This window comes from Poecile atricapillus, chromosome 7, assembly GCF_030490865.1.
Source record: "Poecile atricapillus isolate bPoeAtr1 chromosome 7, bPoeAtr1.hap1, whole genome shotgun sequence".
Taxonomy (NCBI): Eukaryota; Metazoa; Chordata; class Aves; order Passeriformes; family Paridae; genus Poecile; species Poecile atricapillus.
The window spans coordinates 9,017,545-9,040,003 of NC_081255.1; the positions used below are offsets into that span (position 1 = coordinate 9,017,545).

General features: G+C 42.6%; 1 protein-coding gene across 3 annotated transcripts in view; it reads left to right on the forward strand.

The window, feature by feature from the left end:
- The window catches only part of NTMT2 (N-terminal Xaa-Pro-Lys N-methyltransferase 2), a 29,896-nt gene extending 8,803 nt beyond the window's left edge, over positions 1–21,093 (forward strand). Inside the window, exons 2-5 of one of the 3 annotated variants that reach the window (XM_058843116.1) lie at positions 4,024–4,409; positions 12,042–12,217; positions 17,592–17,841; positions 20,201–21,093. In XM_058843116.1, the coding sequence (XP_058699099.1) occupies positions 4,166–4,409; positions 12,042–12,217; positions 17,592–17,841; positions 20,201–20,475 (945 nt within the window). In that variant the 5' untranslated portion in view covers positions 4,024–4,165 and the 3' untranslated portion in view covers positions 20,476–21,093. Of the gene's footprint in view, positions 1–4,023; positions 4,410–7,765; positions 7,898–11,706; positions 11,882–12,041; positions 12,218–17,591; positions 17,842–20,200 lie in introns of those variants that run through there. The other 2 variants (XM_058843118.1, XM_058843117.1) reach the window with 2 other exon arrangements.
- Positions 21,094–22,459: the final 1,366 nt, after the last annotated feature.

Here is a 22,459-nt window from a genome sequence, read left to right on the forward strand (position 1 = left end):
ACTTGCCCCGTTCTCCCTGAGGGGTTTCTGCATTGCTTTTTGTGCTGTTTCATGAGTGTGCAGCATCCTCTTTATCCCTGCTCACCAAACCACGATCCCCTCTGATCACTCCTGAAAACTTTCTTTTTATGTGCAGTCTTCAATGGCCGAGGCAGGCAGTTTCCAGAGACCCTTCCTCCTTGTTTAGAGCTGTGCCTGCATTCTTAAACACAGCTATGGGGGCACAGGAGCTGTGCACACTCACATGCACAAGGCTACAGCAGGCTTGATCCTGCATTTTCCAAACTCCACAAGCCTCCCTGCTCAGCCAGGAGGAGATTTTGTTAGCTTTCACCTCAAGAAGGAGCTTTACCCTGTGCTTGAGCCAACAGAGGGCAATAGACTCAAAATTCAATATTGAAATTAAATGCTTTTAAAAGATGGCTCTGAGCAGCCAAGCCCTTACTGTATCTGGCGTCACATATCACAGTGAAAGGCGGCATTCCACACTGGACCTAAAAACTTCTCAGGCTCCATCAATTAAACCACCACATCTGGGGTGGAAGAGACTCAGCAAGGAACTCTCACTAGGGTTCAATGAGAACCAGATGTTGTGGGCACAGCTGTCATGCTTCTTATCAAGAACAACAGAGCAGCCCCTGCTGCAGTTTCATCAGGAACCCTGCCCTTCCTTCCCTTCATCCTCAGCACTACTGAGCGTCCCTAACCAGAACCAAATAAAACCCTCACAGCCAAAGCGTTCAGGAGGCCTCCCCAAATATTGCTGTTTGTGTTAGCATACTGTTTGTGGATCTCCAAATCAGGGTCCTGCTGGGACTCTCACTGTGCTTGGGACATGATCTTCAAGCTGCCTCTCCTACTCAAGAGTGGCTTCACTCACTCCCTTTATAATGTAATTTAGTGTTGGCACCAGAGCTAGAAGGATTAGAGGGAAAGAAGTGTGTGTTCCCTCCATAAGGATAGAGCTCTGGCCAATTTCAGTTACGTTAATTTTAATATATTTACCCATAGGGCTCAGATGCCGTGTTTTGTTGCTTTAGATGGAATTCCAGATTGCTAAATTCCAATTGTATAAACGATAACAGATTGCTGCTGTGACTGCACCCATGAAAGCGCATGGGAATTGTGCAGGATATGCCCTGAAGGCTGTGAGTCATCCTGACCTACAAGCAGTGAACTCTGCTTTGGAAATGTGGTTCAAAGCAAGGGTTTCTCCTGAGACATCAGAAGTCCTGTCCTCCCAAGGTTGGGTCTTTACCCAAGGACTTGCTTTGCTTTGCATTTCCTTGCCACAGAGTGATTTTGCAAGACTGACCAGTCTGCTGGAGACATTATTCTTGTTTGCATTTGTAAATCATAGACTGAAACCAAATCTACCTGAACCTGATTACAAATAAACAAATAAAAAATTAGCAGGGAAATAGCCCTGCTAACAAACCAAAACATTGTGTTTGGCCCAACACAGAAGTTTTTTTGTGTGTGAGAAAAGGGCAGTATTTCAGTTTCTCATCAACCCAAAGTACTTTTTTTTTTTTTTTGTCAATTCCACAGTCAACTCAAAACTAAATTATTTCCACAGTAATAATTTTGAAAACTGCTAAATCTGATTGGACCCATGAGCAGCGTTCAGGATTGTGACTAAGAGTTCTGGACCTCTGCAAGTCAGACAATTTGTGCATCCACTGTCATATTTCTGTTTTCCAGCCTGACAGGGGCGTTCACTGCTGCTCTGAATGAGCCACTGAAGCTGCAGCCAGAACAATCCAGGCAGCAGGCAGTTGTAAAGGTTACCAGCTGCCATCCAACCTTGCAGCTGCTCTTCACTGCCCTCAGGACTACACGTGTGCTCTCTGCCCGTGCCTCTTCTGTCAACATCATCCTGGACCCTTTAAAAACCTGTTGTCAAAGAGAAAACAAAAATTACTTGTTTTAGCCACATCTATTCCTGACAGCATATGCCAAGCATGAGTGTGAGGGAGAGCAATGACTACAGAGGCCTTTCTAAGATAAAGAGATATCTTACAGCAGTCCTGATGGCTTGTCTGTGTGGAAATTAGATTGCATATCAGGTGTTTTGTAAGCAGAACACAGTTATTTAAAGGCAACATTGACCCTTTGTGATCTCTGTGATCCGTGGAGCTTGTGCACATGTTTTTATTTTTCTCTTCTGTGCAGCTGATGTGTTTCAGAAGTAGCATGTACAGCTCAAATCATTCAGGGACAAGTGGTTACCTACTAATATAAAAGTAAGTCCAACTCCTCTTTAAATATCCTGATGCTGCAACAAGCCTTGGATCTTACAGCAACTCATCATAAACCATCTGAAATCTTATTTTAAATGGGCTGCTTAGGCAGAGATGAGCTGCAGGTGTTTTAACAAGAAGCTGCTCTAACTGATCCCTCATTTTAATTTCTGCTAAACCTCTTGTTGCAGAGCTGCCTGATCTCACAGGAAGGAAGTCACACAGAGCAACTATTTGCTTACCCACAAAAATAAAAGCACAGTCTTATTTTAGACCAAAAGCTGTTCAAGCCAATGACTTGAACAGGCATTATGGATGTAGACTGTTATTTTAATTTAGTTTACTCCACTTTATCGAGAGCTCTGGATTCTCCAGGGTCCCTAGCGCCAAGAAAAAGGCTGGGTAGCTGGCTTCAACTTCAGAAAGAGTCAAATGGCCATTTGGGAAAGGAAACTAAGGTTGAGGTGAGGGTTTGCTCACATTTCAGCAGTCACACCAGAGGTAGCATGGGTGTCATCATGCCCATACTCAAACCCCACACTTCTTGTTAATGCAGGTGTGGGATGTGTAATAGTGCTTGAATTGTTCACAGCTTCTGGGTAGACTGATACTACTCCTGTTCAGAAAGAGACAGCATGAACCACTTTGTGAGTTGTTCTTACCAGAAAATATTAATATGCTGCTGTTGACAAATAGAAAATGAAGCATCCAAAAAAACCCAACCAACCAAAAAACAAAAAAAAACCAAAAAAAACCCAAAACAATTAAAAAACATGACAAAAAAAACCAAAACAAACCCAACCCTGCTATTTAAGCACTCACTATCATGCAGTTCTGGGCACAAATCTGTTTGATCTAAGCTTTGCCAGCAGTAGGAAATGCTCTGAAACTGCTTTAAAAGGCTCAGTGCTCTTGAGATTCACTCACTTAGCTGCACTAGGACCAGAGGACCAAGGGTGTGCCCACAATAACTCATGGATTACAGAGCTGCAACAGGGATTGGATCACATAAAATAATAGAAGTAGTGTTTATACAGCCTTCTGGAGATCTTAACTTTTTTTGTGTAGGGTAGGACTAATGTGAGTCAAACCCACCACTAATTTATCCAGAAGAGTTACAACCAACATTCACCCTAAAAAACTAACCCTGTTTTTTTTTTTCCTTCTGACACATTTGTATTGTATTTAGAACAATTGTATTTCCTGTACCATGGAAAATAAATGTGGGTTTCACTGTGCCTAACAATTCTTACCAAATTCAATTATTTTATTTGGTGAAGGCTGGGTCACCTTTGTGCTGTTCTTGAAAATGTGGTCAGATATTTGTTAGGAGGTTGCAGTGCTGCTGGGGATGTAGCAGCATTCCTGTTGGTATTGGGAATATCCAATTCCTTGGCTGTGTTTATCCTGACTGATACTGCAGACACCTGGAACAAGCAGCTTGAAAAAGGGAAACCTTTGCTTGCTACAGTCACAGTTAATTAGGACTCACAGCTTGTGTGGAGGCACATCCATGTTCTGTCTTCTGGCCTTCCTCTTGAGTGGCCTGAACTGAGGAACTAATAGTGAGGGGGAGACACAGAAACAAAATCACCCTGCAAGATGTAAGAGGGAGATTCTGGATAATATCTGAGTTTCTTTGAAGTGAAAGCTGAACAGATTAGGAAAAGCACAATTGAATTAAAGCCACACCTTTTAGGAGCAGATATACTTTTACCCTGGCTAAGCCATTTCCTGGTGGATTTTTATTTATTTTTTATTTTTTTTTTCCCCAATCCAGCACCTGCTTGTTTCAGAGGGCGACACTCCAGGGATAACTGTGAGCCAGTGCCAAGAGCCAGCATTTCTCACTCTCCTCTCGCCCGCCTCCACCCCCTGCCACACACCCCGATATAGAATGACAGCACATTGCCACAATTTAAATGACACTGCCTCTGCCCCCTCGGAAGGACAGGTCCTCCAGAGAACACCAGCCACAGCAGCTGTCCACTCTCCCAAATAAAATCTTCATCATGGCCTATAAAGCAGCACATTTGGCCTTTAAGTCGCGCTGGCACAAGACAGACGAAGAACTCTGTCGGCACAGCATGTCCTTTGTCTTGCACAAGGCAATCCAAAACGACTTCTTCAAGTGTTACCTTTATCTGCTGGAAAAGCTTCCCCTGGGTGAGTAGCCGTGGGCAGGAGTGTCCGTGTGTGCTCTGGAAAGATGGATCGTGTCAGATGGCGGAGGGCAAACACGTTACTGACAGTGAGGAGGAGTAGTTTGGAGAAACTCAGCTCAAGCAGTGCTCACTAAAGAGTTTGGAGCTGTGTCTCCCAACTCCCTCTAATCCAGTAGCCTGTTGTTTCATCTAAATACTCCACAGATTCCTAGAGGAGGGCAAGGGAAATACTTGCAAGAGTGAATGAGAAGTTTGGTTTCTGGCATAATTTCATTTGAGTAAAACTTGCTTTGACCCATTTGGAGCTTGGAAGGACAAGCAGAGCTGGCAGGTGGCTCTTTCTTTTGCCTGGTATCTGTTTTGTTGTCATTCTGGGTGTCTTAGCTCTGGTGTTTGTATTGTTTTGGACAAGTGCTTGAAAGGTAGTGATTTACATTTTTTTTCAAGAGTTTTTTTTGTTACACAGATCTCTGCAGCAGATTGTCTAACTTACTATTTGCTCTCTGTGAGGAAAATGCTTCCAAAAATTATTTCTAGACAAATTTCAATCATAGCCTCTGGTACAGAATGCCAAGAGGGTTTGGTGGGCTTTTTGGGTGGTTTTTTTTTAGGATGTAGAAAATGAATGTTCATTTCTTATGAAAATTTGACCCTGAATAAGAAACAAAGTTTTCCTGTGAGAATAAAGCTAAAAAGTAGATTTGACTTGAGTCTGTATCACATTAGGATGTTCTAAGCAGAATTATTCAGCCTACACTTCATGTTTTCACACATGTCACAACTGCAGGGATTTTAAGATGAGGATGAGCCTGTGCAATCTGTTTAAGTGAATTCTTGGGGTTTCCTTTCTAATTGAATGATCCATTCAGGCAAAAGGAATATCTTACCTGTTTGTGTGAACTGTACAGATGCCAGTGGTAACTCTGCTCAAGAGGGTAGAATTCATTAATCCTGTAAAGAGAAAAAAACATTTCTGTGTTATCCTAGTATTTTTAATGTGGCTTTTTAAATGCAGCAATATCTGCAGCTATTTAAAATGAATCATGAAAGATAAATACTTCTATCCCTAGTGGTAGGTGGCTGTGAACAATGGAAAGGCAGGAAAGATGGAACAGAAGGGAAAACAATTACAGGTTGATGGAATCTTATGAAGTCAATGAAAATGTTACTCTTTCATATGTTTTGAAAATAAACAGCTTATTAGAAATAGAGCAGGATTTCCTACAGTGTTAACTGTTAGTGTGAGCACCACTACATCATTTTGAGCATCTTACTTAGAATTGAGTGTAAAAATTCCAGCATTGTGCTTGTAACTTCTCTGGGTCACAGTATGTACTTATGAACACAGAAATCCCTTGGTTTAAGTGTTTCAAATGGCTGAGAACCCATCAGTCACCATTCAGCTGTTTCCAGGCCTAATTTCTTGAGTCATAAAACTATACTTATTTCTTGTCTGAATTTTATTTGAATTTCCATTCCTGGCCAACAGGCTGTGTAAAATGTTCCCTTCAGACCAAAGGTCCCCTCTGCCAGGCTTTTTATGACCTGACTCATTAAAATTTAACTAATGATCTTACAAGCCTACTGCCAGCTTATCCAAATTACTTTGACTCCATGGAAGATGGACCATGAGCCCAACCTTCACGTGAATATGCAGCATCTCTTACTCCATAGTTATTGTCATGAAGTAAAAGTGGGCATGAGGACAGGTGGAGTGGTTCATGTGCTGTGGATACACATCCAGGGAACTTCACATCCTGCTATGATGTCAGGGTCTGGATAGGGGGACAGTCAGGCAGGTGAAAATGTTCAGGTGATTGGCTCAGAGAGTTGTGGTCAAATCTTGAACTCAGTGGAATTCTATGAGGGTCTGTCCTGGGACCTGACCTGTTTAGAACCATGGAATGGTTTGGTCTAGAAGGGACCTTAAAGTTCATCTGGTTTCAACCCCCCTGCCATCTTTATCAGTAACCTGGAGGAGGTGAAGGACTGTTTTATCATCACATCCAGAGATTGCAGCCAACTGCCAGGACTTGTCCACAAGTTCTTAAGTCAGGACTGCCATCCAGAGGCACCTAAACAAGCTGGAGGAAAGAGACAGTAGCAACCTAGTGCCATTCAAATCCACTGAAATTCCAGCCCAAATGCCAAGTCGTGTACCTGGATAGGAGAAACCCTGGGCAGCAATACCCCAGACTGGTCGGTGTCTGGCCAAGGAGTGCCCTCCTGCTGGGGTTTGGATCAGCAGCAGCTGAATGTCCTGGAAGCAAAGGCAGCCAGCAGAATCCCAGGATGAATTAACAAAAGCGTGACTAGGTGATTGAAGGAAGTGATGATCCCCTTTTCTGCAGCAGATATCAGACCTTGTGTCTTGAGCACAAGAAATGCAGGAAATGACTTGGAATGAGTCGGAACAACCTCAGTGTGGTGAGGGAACTGGAGCACGTGCCCTGTGAAGACAGACAAAGGGGATGGGGCATGTTCAGCCAGAGGAGAGAACAAATATCATCCTGCTCGTACCTACAGGAAGGTCATGAATTAGATGGAGCTAAGATCTGCATGGTTGTGTGCAGCATGAGGACATAAATCAAAAGTAGTCCAGACTGGCTATAAGGAAAAAAACCTTTTTAAGTGAGGACAGTCAGGCATTGGAATAGGTTGCTCAGGGAAGTTGTACAGCTCTCCATCACTGGAGGCTTTCTAAACCTAGCTGTCTAAACCCCGGTGAACCTCATCTGACATCATGTCTGTCCCTGCTTTGAGCAGCTGTTTAGACCAGGGACTTCCTTAGGTCTCTTTCCACTTGAACTATCCTGTGATACAGTGCTCTCTGTGATGGAGAGGACAGAATGTGGCAGGCCTGAATATCTCTGAATAATGACAGCTTCCAGCTCAGTTCAGAGTGGACCTGAGCAGAAATGAGCTGAACTTCTCAGGCTTCAAGACTAGAGGCAGATTTCTCTGTGTAAACAGTGTCAAAGCACTAGAGCAGCACTGTGACCTAGCAGAGAAGTTAAGCATGTGCTTAACCCTACTTAGGAGTAACAACCCTGAAACCAAGCCTCACACTGAATCCTGCAGTGCTGCCCAGGGCCAGCAAGGTCCAAAGCTTCCTTCAAACTCTGCTAACTTCACTCCCCCCACTCCATTGCTGGGTTCAGTGGTGGAGCTCTCCTAGGCATGTTTACTTAGGAGCTGAGTGTATCTGGTATCACAGGCTGTTAAGAGAAACATGTCACTTTTACAGACCAGGCTAACATTTATAAATAAAAGACATGAGTAACTTCAGGCCCTGATCCAACAATGTACTTAAATGTGTGTGAGAGCACTTAAGCCCAGTGGACTTTATTGGAGCTACTCAGATGCTGGAAATTATGCATGTGTTTACACGGGCTGTGGGACTTGGTGCCAGTGGGCTGAGATCTGCAGGGGAAAACTGAGAAGATCCATCCCTGAAGAAGAATATTCCTGCATGTGAGGCACGTGGCTGTAAGTAAAATCTGCTTTGGGAGTGGGATGATGTTCATCCTCTATAAAACAGAATTTACATGGTGCTCAGACCACAGTAGAGAGGTAGATTCTAGCGTGCACACAGATAACTATTTTTCAGCTGATGCACAAAGCAGATGTTGCATTTAAAAGGGAGCACTCAGCCAAACTGGAATTAGTTCAGTATCTTGCAGAAAGCAATTTGAGCCACAAAATAATGTTCACAAATAAAAACTTCAAAAAAATTACTTGCAACATTTACTTCTGCCAGGGAAATTTACTTGAGGAAACCCTGAAGTCAAGAACTGTAAGTCAGAGTACTGCAGGTTGGGATTGCACTGGGTCTTACATATTAAGTGGTCCTTTTCTTTAGAGATTTAGACCAGAAAACAACACTTTTAACTGATCCATAAGAAAATATGAGAGATAATGTTTTGAACTTTTCAGGGAAAAAGGCTCAGGTGGATAGTGTCTGTCTAGTCCACCTTGGTTGGCATTCAGCTGTAGATCACCACTCTGCATCCAGACTGTGTTTGCAGTGACTGAAAATTATTGATGTCTCATGACTGGAGTGACCTTTAGGGAGCCAGTTCGTGCCCTCAGCCTTCTTGAGCAGTGGGTTTGCTTCAACCATCTCCTCCTGGGGACTTGCCAGCAGATTCAGCTGAGGGACAAGTGTGCCATGAAAAAGTTTCCTCTTTACTGGAAACACATTTCTGACTTTAAATCTTACAAGTTACCTGCCTTAACACTGAAAACCTCATATGTTAGACAGCTGCCTGCCCTGTGATGTCTGAGGAAGTTGCAGCCTGCCTCATTCTATCCTGCTCATGCCCTACTTTACAAAATTCATTGAAGGCAAGCTGTGTACTCATAGCAGGCCTCACAACTATTTCATTTCCTGATGCATGAGGCAGTCCCACACGGGTCATGGAAAGGGAGATGCCTCTGGCTAGGCAGGTCCTGTTGTTGAGGGGGAGGCACTGACAGTCACCAAGTCCATGTGGTGCTTCTCTTTTGGGGTAGATTCCTGCAAGCTGGCAAACCTCCTCCTCCTCCCTGTGGTGCTGCTGCTGGAGCCTGCGTGCCAGGCACAGCTGCGAGGCAGATCAGAGGTGAGGTTGACTGGCTGTGTCTGGAAAACTGGGCTGTGCATTGGAAGAGTTGGCAGGGCTGCAAATTCCTGAGAGGGAGGAGCAACAGTGAGGGAGCAAGAGGTGGGAATCACCTCTATACATCTCACACTGCACAAATGAGGCTGTGGGTCCACAGGAGAAAACTCTGCTGCTTCTCTTTGCATTGGCCCGTGTCCTTGCATGCCCCGGGGTGGGAGACATGCATAAAAACATCTTTGCACGACTTAATGCATAGAGAAGCCCCTGTGGATGCTCACCAGAGCTGATTTCGGATGCCAGCACGTAAGGCAGGGCTCTGGGGCCCCAGATGGCCCAGGAGAAGCTGCAGTCAGCTGGTGTGTGCATGCAAATCCTGACAGGAATTCTGCAAGCTTGATATTGGTTCTGAGTGAGGAACGTGAGAGCACACACTCCAGATCTGATATCCTCAGCACCATATCGTCCCCATGTGTTGCCGCAGGTCAGGCTCGTGTTTTGAGTAGAAGGACTCTGAATATTTGTTGTTCATGCTCTCCTGGTGTGCAGACAGCCTGCAAATGCCTTTCAATCTAGCAAAATGGGATAAATCACTGTCCCTTGACAGGTCCATGAAACAACCCCTGGAATCATCACTGGGTGCTTCTATGGAAGATCTCACAAAGCCAACATACAGGGATTCAGTTCTGTTCAGCAGAGAGGCTGACCTCTGAAACAGAGCAAAAGGAGACACAGAGAAGACAAGATGGTGCCATTTCTGGCTAAGGACAGAGATCCCTTACTGGAAAAATCCCAGCTACTGATGGAGTCTTTTTCCCAGGCTCTGAGAGCCACCCTGGCCAAGTTGTGCTGGGGATTGGCTGCTGCCCCCTTCATATTAATTTCTTCAGCCAAACGGTTTCTTCTGAGTATGTGAATATAATCAGTGGAGTGTGTAAAACTCCCAGGTTTGACCCTTGCTGGGCTCAGTGCTTCTTGTGGTATAAATTTCTCAGGCATAACATAAATGTGTAATGGATTAAAGCTTTAATAGTATCCGTTCAGCAGTTGACTTAAGCAGGTGATGACAAGAGGGGCTGGTAATGCTGCTTTTGTTGGATGAGGGATATGCTGGGCATGCTGCTTATATGTAACCCAATAGCACTATTCTGTTCCGAGTGGTCCTTGGTGGTAATTATTCCCTATCCTACTTCCTTTGTCCCCCCCTCATTTGCCTCCAAAATGTCACTCTCCTGCTGAGGATGGGCAGGCACGCACTTATCATTCCCTGCTGAGCTTGCTTGCCCTCAATTAAATACATTCCAGGCTTATATTCAGGGCCTCTGGCCTTACTCTCCTCCTCTGTGTGGAGGGCATAATTCCTGTTCCCTGGCCTGCAAGAGCCTATTCAGCCCCTTCCCAGCAGCAGCTGGCAGTGCTCCCATGGAAGCTTGAAGATGCAGGGACAAAGAACTGCTCCCTGGTCCTTCTGTGCAGCTGGCAGGGAGCTCTCCCTCTCTCTCCTCTCATGGACTCAGAAGGTGTTTGCTGCTGGATCATTTCCAGTTCCCTGAGAGCGCTGGGAAGCTGCAGCAGAGCTGGGCTCACACTGCAAGGTGGTGCTTGCAAAGCCTTGTTCCCAGTGTGACTTTGTCCCTCCTCGTTGCTTGGCTTTCACTGACAGGCCTGGAGTTGTGTTTTTGGTGGAGGGTCTGTCACACACACAGGAGAACGCCTGGCAAGTTGTGTGCACTCGTGAGACGGTCAGAGGTGATGATTTCCAAGCAAAATTTATAGCCTGCCTCAATATTTTGGGGTTTTAAACTTTTTTATATGGTGTTCTGATACAGGTTAACTTGATTGGTATAAGGAACAGGACCTCTCTCATCCCATTGGTGGGATAAGAGAAAAAACACTCAGAACATCTGTGTAACATTGTTTTGAGAACTGAAATCTTATTTACACAACAGTCTTCGAGAGAGAAAAGTTTCCTAAAAGACTTTCCCTCGGGAAACAGATCAGCTACTGAGAGCCTGAAACTCTCTTTGGTTCAGAAAATCATGTCCACATTTTTGGTTTAAGGTCTGTCACACACACAGGAGAATGCCTGGACAGTTGTGTGCACACATGAGGTCAGAGGTGATGATTTCCAAGCAAAATTTATAGCCTGACTCAATCCAAACTTTTGAGCTTTGAATCCATACTTTTGATATGCTGATGTACATCGAGTACAGAAAAACCCAAGATGTAGAGGAGAAACCTCAGTTTTTAAAGAACAGGGCAAAATAGCCCTTTAATCAGCAAAACTCACAAGTTTAAGTAATGAAACAGCTTAAAACTACTGATTGCTGTATGTTACCAGCAATGTTCCAAGTAATGAAAAGAAACATCCAAGCCTCTGACACACAAGATACCTTTTAGTCTATCACACACTGACTACCTTGCCCCTTGACCTGGAACAGATGAAAATTTAGGACTGTCTCTTCTAAATTGTGTCCCCCCTATGTACTCATTTCAGCCTGAGACTACCATCTGCTCCTTGGTTCAGCTTACTGAACCATACAGTATCACTAAAAATAAACCAGAGCAAGTGCCTCATTCATCCACTCTCTTCCTGGTGCACTCTCTGTGCAGCTGTCAATAGCTGGAAAGCGTAGCTGGAAATCTGCACAACACTTAGGTCAGTGATAGCAGCAGTGGTGACCCTGCATAGTAGTAAATGCTGCCCACAGCTTTTCCAAGAAAAATCAGACCACTTCATGTCCTTGGCATGTGTGTTCACTTCAAACCTGAAGTGATTTTTCACTGCCATGAAAACATGATGTGATGATTGAAATGACTTCTGAACCTGGAAAGCACCGAATTTGCATGAGGAGAGCTGGATCCCTTCAAGGTCTCGTAGGATTCAATCCAACGCCTTTCCTCCACCCGTTGCTGTAGAAACAGATTTGGTGTTTTGAAGGCTCAACTTAAGTTTACAGGTCTTCATCATCAATCAACTAAGCCACAAATATCTGTCACTAACCATAAAATGGTGATTTATCTGCTTGCAGTGAAACTTTACGCTCTGACAAGTCAAGTCATCAACGGGGAGATGCAGTTCTACGCCAGGGCCAAACACTTCTACCGGGAGGTGCCCGCCACGGAAGAGGGAATGATGGGAGACTACATCGAGCTCTCCAACACAGACGTTGAATCCTCCCGGGAATTCCTCAGGAAGTTTGTTGGGGTGAGTCATTTAAATCTCATCTTCTGCAAGAAGCAGTGGTGATGTGTCAGAAATGATGTGCACGGTGCCCAGCCACACCCGATTTAAATGGCACCGTGTGTCACGTTCGATTTGCAGAGGTCACCTCCGTCATTGGGTCTAGTCATGTGTTCTGCCAGGTCATTCATCAGCATGAACACACATTTTGCCTGGTTTTACATCGTTATTGACCTGATTTACATCCTTTTCTAATGCTCCCAAGCTTCAATGAGGATTGTGCAAGGAGTTCTTGTAGCTGGGTTTGAGCGAGGGATTAATTCTGAGCGCAGGACTGGGACCTTTCATGATAAAATCTTTGTCGGCTTCACTGGCAGATTTGTCTGTGCAAATTCTTGCAGTCCAGCTGGGAAACTAGCTGAGACTAAATGCCCAGTTTCTGGTTTGCCTATTTAAAGATATTTCTGAGAATGCTGCAACAAAACCCACCATCTCCCACACACTAAAAGTACATAGAATAAGCTACATATTAGGCAAAATATTTTTCCTTAAACATTCCAGTGTCACTGAACACCTTTTCATGCAGATTGCTAAAGGTCAGGATGTAAACATCTTGAAAGGTCTGCTTTGGCCTGAATGGCAAGGAGATGCCAATTGGGATTTTAAAAGCAGTATCACTTTGGTCCTTAGGTTTCTGAAAATCCCGTTGAGTCCTAAAACTGTCTTTGGAAATCTGAAAATCTTTAGAAGTGTGGCCTGATGGTTTTGTGACTGCCCTTCCCTCTTCCCAGGGAAGGAGCCCACTAAATCAGCTCAACAACAGTATTACATGTTAAAGAATCCACAAACAAATTTGTTAACTTCTTCTGCTGACAAAATGACTAGTTCTATATAATGCTACCATAGATCTTTAATTTTCTGCTCAAATGCACAAATTTGGGATAGCCAGATGACCTTTTTTTTAGCTTTAACGATTCACTGTGGGAAGAAAGCTCAATAGGTTAATTAGATGTTGTATATGGGGAAAAAAAAAGGACACAGTTTAAATGGATTGGGATGGAAAATGAGTGTGGCTTGAAAACAGAAATCATGCAGAGCAGTGGAGGACAAACGATGGCAAAGTTTGCTGTACCCAATAGAGGGAGATTTCTGGGACCATGAGCCAGCAAAACACAAGTGAATAGCTGCATTTTTCCATATCAACAAATCATTTGTACCAATGCTGAGGCAGAAGAGGCTTCTCAGAGCCTCCCTGTATCACAAAATGAGAAAATACAAAGGAGGTTCAGTAAGGAGCTGAGCCCAATGGTAACATTTCTGAATGACATTTCTGAAAGCAGCATTTTCAGAAGAAAAATGAAATGCAGTCGAGGCACATTCCGTAAATTTTATTTAAGGCTTGTTTTAAGGACATTTGTGGAATTCAAGTGGTGCATAAGTGTGTGCTCAGGGGAAGATTGCACCCTCCCTAGACATCACATAGATGCAGTTTCCTGCAGCAGGTTTGTGTCACACTGTTACGCTTTCTCCTCTCCAAGACCCGAAAAGGAAAGAAGTACAGTCTGTGACAGAGTTTCACATGCCAAAAAGGAATCATACCCAATGCATCAGCTGTGATGACAGATACAAAATACTCCAGAGCAAAATTTCTACTCCTATAATTAGCTAGGGATAGAAAGGATACTCTGAATGGCCAAGATCAAACAAGAAAAAAATAAAAAAGGAACAGAAAGGTCTGCACCTTTTGCTTATTCTGATTTAGTTTATTAAAGCCTGTCCTCTGTTGAGATGTAGTCAATTGATTATGTTACTTATGGCTTATTTTCCTTTCTTACTACTGAAATTTGAATCCTGCTCAATCAGATACGGATATTTAGTGGCTTTCTGTAGCAGTGACTTTATAATAAAGCTAATGAACTGTCTTACCAAGTTTATGGCTCTATGAATATTTTTTTTAATGAATTTTAATGAATTTAATGAACTTTATGAATTATTTTTTTAAGGTGATAAAGATAGAAAAACCAATCTGCTTCACCCTAATATACTTTCTCTTTTTTTAAGTAAGTTTAACAAAATGGGAAAACAAGAAAATTTGTTTCAGATCAACTGAACAATTTTTTTTTATTTTTTCACCTTCTGAAAAACTTTCCCTTTTGTTTTCAAGAGCTCAAGTCAGTTCCTAAATAAAAAATGCTCTTTAGAAATGAAAAGTTGACAAGTTTGGTTTCTTTTCTCCATGAAAATTATGAGAAAAAAAAAAAGTACTTTGACATTTTCAACATTCTTTCCCATGTTTTTTAAAAAGTATTCTCTAGATTTGAAATACCAGCTTCACAGAGAGTTTCATTCATTTAAAACTTTACATTCTGGCAAAAACGGTGCTCCCTAAAAAAAAAATAAAAAAATACTTGCCCGGTTCCACTCAAATTACCCTTCTTGAGTTAGTTTGGAAATGCCACACAGTGACATTTCCCTTCCATGACTGATGTTGCATACCTTCAGCTATGGCATTTCTTAGCATGATCCTCAGCCCCACTGTAAATTGAGCTACAGATTTCTTTACCATTGGAGAATTTATCTTGCCTGGGCACATGGAAGGAATTACAGAAAGGGACTGAGGGCTTCACTTATATTTTCTCCCAACTCCTTCGTGGGCGAGTCGAACGGAGTTGAAAGTGCCACTGTGCTCGAGTTAAGAGGTTTTATGTGTGTGTGGGCAGAACTAAACCCAAAAGCAACATGGCCTGAGCCAGCAGTGCTCTGCAGACAAGCTCCAGGCTGTCTCAGGTACAGGGTTATCAGCACAGCTCCAGCCCTGCATATTTTTGGCAGCTTGCTCGTGCCTCGATGTCCACACGGCCACCGTGTTTCCAAGCGCCTAATCCGGAGGTAGCGAGTGAAAAAAGGAAATAAAGAAAACAAAGGAAGCATTAATTCGGCGTTGGTTGTGAGCTGTAGGTGTGTAAAATGTTACAGATGGAGATTATATTGACTTTATGGCTCCCTCTCTGCCCTCAACGCTTTCTCCCTCTCTTGCCCCCAGCTCACCTGGCGTGATTGGTTACTTGCTGAGTGAAAACTTCTTGAAAGTGATTTTTCTCCAGTTTGATCAGGGTGATAGAAGAGATGTTGTTGAAAATGTGCTCTTCTTTTATTTATTTAGAAGGAAAACCACTGGGATTTTTTATCTATTTCTTGAACTCTGATTCATTTTTTTGTCCTACATAGCTTCACTGCCTTTTCGTTCTTCCAAGACCTGAAGTAGCACCAGGAACATATCCCACAGCTCTTCTATTCAGAATGAAATTTATGAGTGCCCTGATTAGCTTTAGAGAACAATTTTGGGGTGTATATGTGTCCTAAAGGACAGTGATTCTGAGTAATGGGAAGCAAGTAGTCAGAGGAGCAGTCAGTCTCAAATTCTGAAGCCTGTTCTGGCTTACAGTTTTCACTTACACTATTTTTTTAAATAAGGAGTCTGATTTTCAACTCAATTAGACTTTTGGGAAAATGTTTGCCTTCCAAAGAAAATGTTAATACTCTGTCAAAGCCCTGAGCACTTCCAAACTGAAAATATATTAGCTGAACATGGAATTATGTCAACATTTTCATTACAAACGAAGCCGTGGTGTTTCACAGGGCTTCTCAACTGACTGCTCAAAGCTCTCACTCCTTTTCAGCAAAGTGTGGGATCCAACTTCATCTCCCATGACTGTTCCCTTTCCTTCTTGATGGTTCACACAGAGATGTGCCATCAGAGGTCCTTGCTGTGACGTGTCATGGGAGATGAATTCCCTGTTTTTAGCGAGGCACTGTGACTGCAGGTTCTGTGAAACACAAATGTTGAAGGAATTACCTGTTTTTTTGTCTAATTCTGTTGGTGGTTTTGGTAAATCATCCGAGTTTTCCCAGCAGCTTTCTTAAAGATTTTTAGTTAATCTCATCAGTGTATGTATCTGCCAGCCAACAATATGGAAATCCACCTTGTAAAGATCCAAGACACAGTTCCTTCTCCTTTCCTGAACTCCTTGTTGCCACTTAGTCTGGTCCTCAGTAAAAGCCACGTGCTCCTAAGTGCAGCCTGTGGATGAGGAATGGCTCCTATTTTCTGGCTAACTACAAACAGGTAGTCTCCAGAGCCCAAGAGGGTTGAAGGTCTGTGGACTTGTGCACACAACAGGAGATTAATCTTCCTGGGCATACAAATTGGGAGCAGCAGCCCTGGAGACTGGTGAGAGCCCTTGAGCGCCGTGTGCTCTTTCTACAATTACTCTGTGTAATCAGATGCTCTCCTGGGCTATTCATAGTCATGTCATTGACAGTGCTGTCCTTTGACCTTAATAATCTACTGAATTACCCACTGAAGCCTGGCCAAAAAAGTGTGAGTTACGTGATTTATGCTTGGTTCATTACCAAGGGGGGCTCTCCCAATAAGCAAGAAGGGCAAGGCTCTTCCTGGGCTTGTTGCATTTGAGAGCAGTGAAGTTGCAGCGGGGACTTTTGCCCACAGTTTTCACTTCACCGCTCAGTTCCAGAGGACAGGGAAAAGGTGTTTACATTTGCTTTTAATATATTTGTTTAACAGATAGCTTTGGCCAGGGGAGCTCCTATCCCACAGTCAGTGCATGTGTAGACTCAGAATTTCTGTTTTACAGAACAGCAGCAGGCTCTTAAGAGCCATTTTATAGCTACAGTGGAAGCTTTAGGGGTGAAATACAGCTTTCATTATAAAGCTTCTTTTACAGTCCTTCATTACTTTCTCATAGTCACAGGCTTTGTGCCACATTTTTTCATGTCTGATCTCTGTCCAAAGATGACATTTACGAACAAAAAAGGAACAGTTAAGCAAAATCTAGTCAATCATCTTTCTTCTCTCCTTGCCTAAAAGAGAAATTCTGTATATGCTCCAGCCCAAACTTCTTGAGTTGTCATAAGTTACCTGCCACTCCAAGATCTTTGTTCAAACACAATTTGAAAACTGCTTGCATGCAGTATTTGGTGGACACCTCCTTTTTTATTCAGCTTTTACAGGGCACACAGTGAGGCTTATCTAGCCACGTAGTTGCCTGTGAGGTGCAAGCATTTGAAGTTGCAAGGACTTTTACAAAGAGCAGTGGATCTTCTGAGAAAGCTAGGAGCTTGTGAAAGCCTCTGTCTCTTCTTACACCAAGCAAAATCTTCCTGTACAGCAGAAAATGCAGCGAGAAGTCCCAGAGCAGTAGCCCAGCTCAGCTCAGACAGCAGTCCCCAAACCTCTGCTGATTCTTATCAATCTCCAAACAGCCCTGCAAAGATAAGAAGACACCAGGCTGGTTGGACAGACAGTGGGTAACACGGTTGCTGTGATTTTTCCAGGTGGTGTTTCTCAGATTTCAAATAATTTTGGTGTATCCCACAGGGGGTGGGGAAAGCTGGCACCAGCCGCGCCCTGGACTGTGGCTCTGGGATCGGTCGGATCAGCAAGCACGTCCTGCTGCCGGTTTTCCAGAGTGTGGAGCTGGTGGATATGATGGAGAATTTCCTGGCTGAGGTCCCCAACTACCTGCAGGGCAAGGAGGACAGAGTTGAAATGTATTACTGCAAAAGCCTCCAGGAATTCACGCCGGCCCCGCGAAGATATGATGTCATCTGGATTCAGTGGGTTTCAGGTTAGTTCTGCGTGATCCTCCTAGCCTGACATCTCACAGAACAGGCAGCCTGTGCTCAAAGGAGGTTCTCAAATCTTTGGGACTACTTCCTGAAGCCTCATGAGAGACTTCCCTCAAGCCACATGCACAGAGGATACAAATCAAGTTGGTTTTTTTCAGGTGATATATTGGAGAAAGGTATCAGTTCCTGGAGACCAGCCTGCATGCAAAGGTGCAGCTGAGAGGGAGGCCTTATATATGGATTTTCTGGAGTAGAAATACTCTTTCTTAGTTGGGGTGCAGAGAGGTACTCAGGGCTGACCACACTTGTGAACAGTGGTTTCTGAATCTTCTGATTATCCAAGCTTGGAGGTATTTCAGGAAACAGTCAGGAAAAGGCCATTGGATTTTTCAATGGATTGAAATTTCAATCAATTCCAATTGGAATCACCAATACCTGTAAATCAGATCAGGTTTTATTATGTGCACTGATGTTTATCAGACAGGTTCCCTTAGCTATGTCCCACAGTAGCCCCTCCTGTAAGAAACATCTGCTTCTTCTCCATCTGCAGCCACCCCTGCAGCATTTAGGGCAATCAGATAATGAGGGCTATGTACCTTACCAAAAAATGAAAAATAAAATTCTGCACAGTGGAGAAAAGGTTTTCTCCTACTCTGTGAACCAAGGTGTCCATGGTACAGTTTCAGAGGGCAGAAGGAATTGTCCAAGAGGAGGTCTGAACAAATTGCTTCAGACCAGCGTAATTTTCCCTTGTATTTTTGCTTTTCTTTAATAATGAGTCATTGCAGTAAATGTAGCTCCTGCCTCACCTTTTAAGCAAATCCAAGCCAAAATGAGGAGGAATTATCTTAGACCTATCTGGGGCTGTGCTGGTCAGATTTGTGGCTCCTAACTAAGGGAGCATATAATATTCTTAGTATAGACACAGATCTGAATCTTCTTTTTCCATCAGCGTCAAGGAAATATGGAGTCATCTTAATCATTAATCAAACTTTTACTCCTATCTTGAATTTGGCTGAAATATGCCAACAAATTAATTGGATGGAGTGAGGGCAGGACTGTCTGCTAGAGAGAAACACCTCAAAGATCTCATTTTTCTTAGGGAACTACACTAAAAGCCAAGTAAAGAGACAAATAAATTCCAGATTAGGTGTTCAAAAGCTTTGATCAATCCTGCCAATGAAATCTTGGTTTGTCTTATGCATGCATAAGCATGTGAACCCTGGCAGTCATTTTGTGAAAAAAAGTAAAAGTGCAAGCTTACATTTCATCTAGAAATTATAGAAATTACAATTTTCCTTCAACTTGAAAGGTATTCAGCTTTAGGTTTTGGGGGTTTTTTCTTTCTAATTTTTTTTTTTTTTTTGTTAGGAGTGGTTAAAGAAACTTGACATGCTATGTCAAAATGTGGTTTTGAAATGACAACTTCCATTTATAAAAGAAAATTAAATAGTTTAACTAGAAAATTCAGGTAATTATTTTTTCCAAGTTTTTGATTCACTTCCCTTGTTTATTCATGTTAGATATTTCACACATCAGAGTGCTCATTTTGCTCTTCTCTGAGCTCTACACCACTCTTCTCAACAGAACTCCTGATCTTTGAGAAGGATAAAAACAGAATCTCAACAACATATTGAAAAGAAAAGCACTGTTTTAAAATATATACATATCTGCAAAAATCCCATGGGCTATGGAGTAAGATGAGGGGTTTAATTAGCATTGTGGAAGGTCTTGCATTCTTTGCTGGATCTTTGATCCAGAACTCCTCTGATGGGCATACAGTGCTACACAAAGTTACAGAAATTTTTAGCAGTAAAAGCCAGAGGGGACTGGGATCATCTAGTTTGACCTAGTCTATATCCCAAGCTGTTCCATTCCTTCCTTTACCCTTGTGCTAAGCCAGCAGTTTGTGTTCAATTAAAACATATCTTGAAAGATTCAACCACACTTGGTTTGAGGACTTCAAGAGGTGGTAAACCCCACTTCTGGTGGTAGTTTCCAATGGGTAATTGCTCACGCAGTTAAACAGTTGTCACTTATTCCCTATATGAATTTGTTTGGCTCCAGCTTCCTGCCACTGATTCTTATTATAACTTAAACCAACAGATTAAAGAACCCTTCAGCACCCACTATTTTCTCCACTCTCCTCAGTGGCTTCTGTCCACATCTGTTGCTGCTACCAGTAGGGATCCTAAAATACTGATTGGAATTTATCCTCGTTGATCTCACTGATTTGCCCAAGATTTCATAGTTAAATCTGGCAGGACTTGAATAATAATTTTCTGCAATAAACAGGGCATGGAGACTCAGATCAAGTTCCAGCATGTCTGAATGGTTAATAGTTTTTCTCACCTGTAGGATATCTGACAGACAAAGATCTCCTGGAGTTTCTCATCCGCTGCCAGGATGGCTTGAAGGACAACGGTGTCATCATCCTGAAGGACAATGTGGCCAGGGAGGGCTGCACCCTGGATTGCCTGGACAGCAGCGTGATCCGAGACCTGAACATCCTGCACAGCCTCATCGAAATGAGCGGACTCACCATCCTGCGGGAGGAGAGGCAGGAGGGCTTCCCTGAGCAGTGTGTCCCTGTCTGGATGCTGGCCATGCAGAAAGGCCCTGGCCACTCCTGACTGTCCAGTGAGACTGGACTATGGATAAACCATGGAACTGGGAAGGAGAAAAGCACCTCCTGGAATCCTCCTAACCGTGCCCTGCTCCAGGGCAGCAGCTCCTAAAGGGTCGGGAGAGAATGACAAAGCTTCTCCCAGGAACAGTCTGCTTCTAAATCCTACCTGCTCCATCATTCTTTCCATTTTTAAAAGCTTTCCTAAACTCCTTGTCAGATCTCTCTTCCATTAAGAAGTCAATAATGTACAAAATTCATCTAATAGAAAATAATTCGATCTGAAGTTTCTGTATTAAAAAGTGTTAACTCATTTTGGGGTGTTCTGTATGAGGTATTAACAAGCCTGGTTTTTACTATGGAACTTAAGTCTTCTTGGAATTTAAGAAGGATCTGTCAGATCACTGAAACAGGAAATTCAAGTAACTTCTGGAAAACTTCACCCAAATTTTGACTGTCCTCTCTACCTGTACTTTAAAATATTTAAACCAAGAATATAAGGAAAGTTTTATCTTTTTGGTGGCATCAGCTAAGCAGGTTTGTTTTGGTTTTTTGGTTGTTTTTTTTTTTGGTTTTTTTTTAAATTTCTGTCAATTTGGACAATAAAACAACCTGGTTAATTTTCCATTTTTAGGAGCTACTTCATCTTCCTGATGTTTCTGCTGTAGAACAATAGTGGTGCATAAGGGATTTCACACTCTGGGGGAAAACTTGGCTGACAAATATCTGCATGTTTGCATTGAAATTTTGTGAAAAGCTTGCCCCACATATTACATTCTGGAAAATATTCTTCTTTTTTTTTTTTTTTTCAGAATGTTCACAGTGGAAACCACTTGAAAGCCTCTCTTTATTATTCATACCACTGTACATTTCTTTCTTTCCCACATTCAGAACAAGTCTGGCACCATATGCAGAGCTAATGGGATTTCACAGAGCGTTAATAGTAAGACTGTAAGAAGAACTAATACAGTATTGTATTAATTAGCAACTGTGCTAAACTGCAGAGAGCGTTAGTGTAACCCAAAAGCTATGATTTATATTCAAAAAGCAGCTGTATAAGCCTGGATTTGAAAATACTGACATGCAGCCCATCTCCTTAAGGCTCACAGAAATTATACATTAATCTTCTTGTCCTCTTCATAGAGGCAGAAAGTGCTGTGGGAGGACAGAAGTTCATTTTGCAAACAAATTCAGAATTCTGCTTCGTTCTAAAGATGTGAAGGGGGAAATTTTGAAATTTGTTATAAAGTAAAGCTACACAACCACATTTTTCCAAGCTGATTAATTTTTTTATCCAGACAAAATCAAATGTTTCTTTGGAGTTGAACTTGTAACATAATTTCCACTTAAAATGTTACTAAGGCTTGTTCAAAAATTTAGAAATTAATGGTAACATTAGAAACATTCTGACTTTCTCAGAATTTTTATCACATCTTACTCCCCTGAAATGCAATCCTGGCAAAGCTTTTTAGACTTTGTAAAGTGTTGCACTATGACAAATCTCTCTGTGCTAGTGGAAAGGAGCTCTATAAAACATCCCTCACATGACAGCAGGCACAACTGGCTGTGTCAAATATTGTCAGCTGTGTTAGATTAACTAAAAAAGAAGCCTGAAGATAACAAGATAAGGGAGCCTCTCAGCTGGATTTTAGTACACATTGCTGTGCTTTGATAACAAATCTCCAATTCTGATTTTAATTGCATAACTCATCTTCTCTGGCAATATGTTTGCACATGTTGAGAATTACCAGTTTATGGCAGAAGGCTTTTCTGCCATCGGCTCTTATCCAGTAACTCTTCTGTTAATGTTCCATCGCTAATTGTAGCATTAAGGAAAACCACACTGGTGATTTGGTGAATATTCTGGCGTTTCTCCTAGCCTGGAAACCTGTGGGTCCCACGACACAGATGCTTCTGGAATGTTTTGACTAATTCTTCCATTCTGATCAGCTGATATTGGATGGAAATTGAGTAAGTAACATTTTTATCAA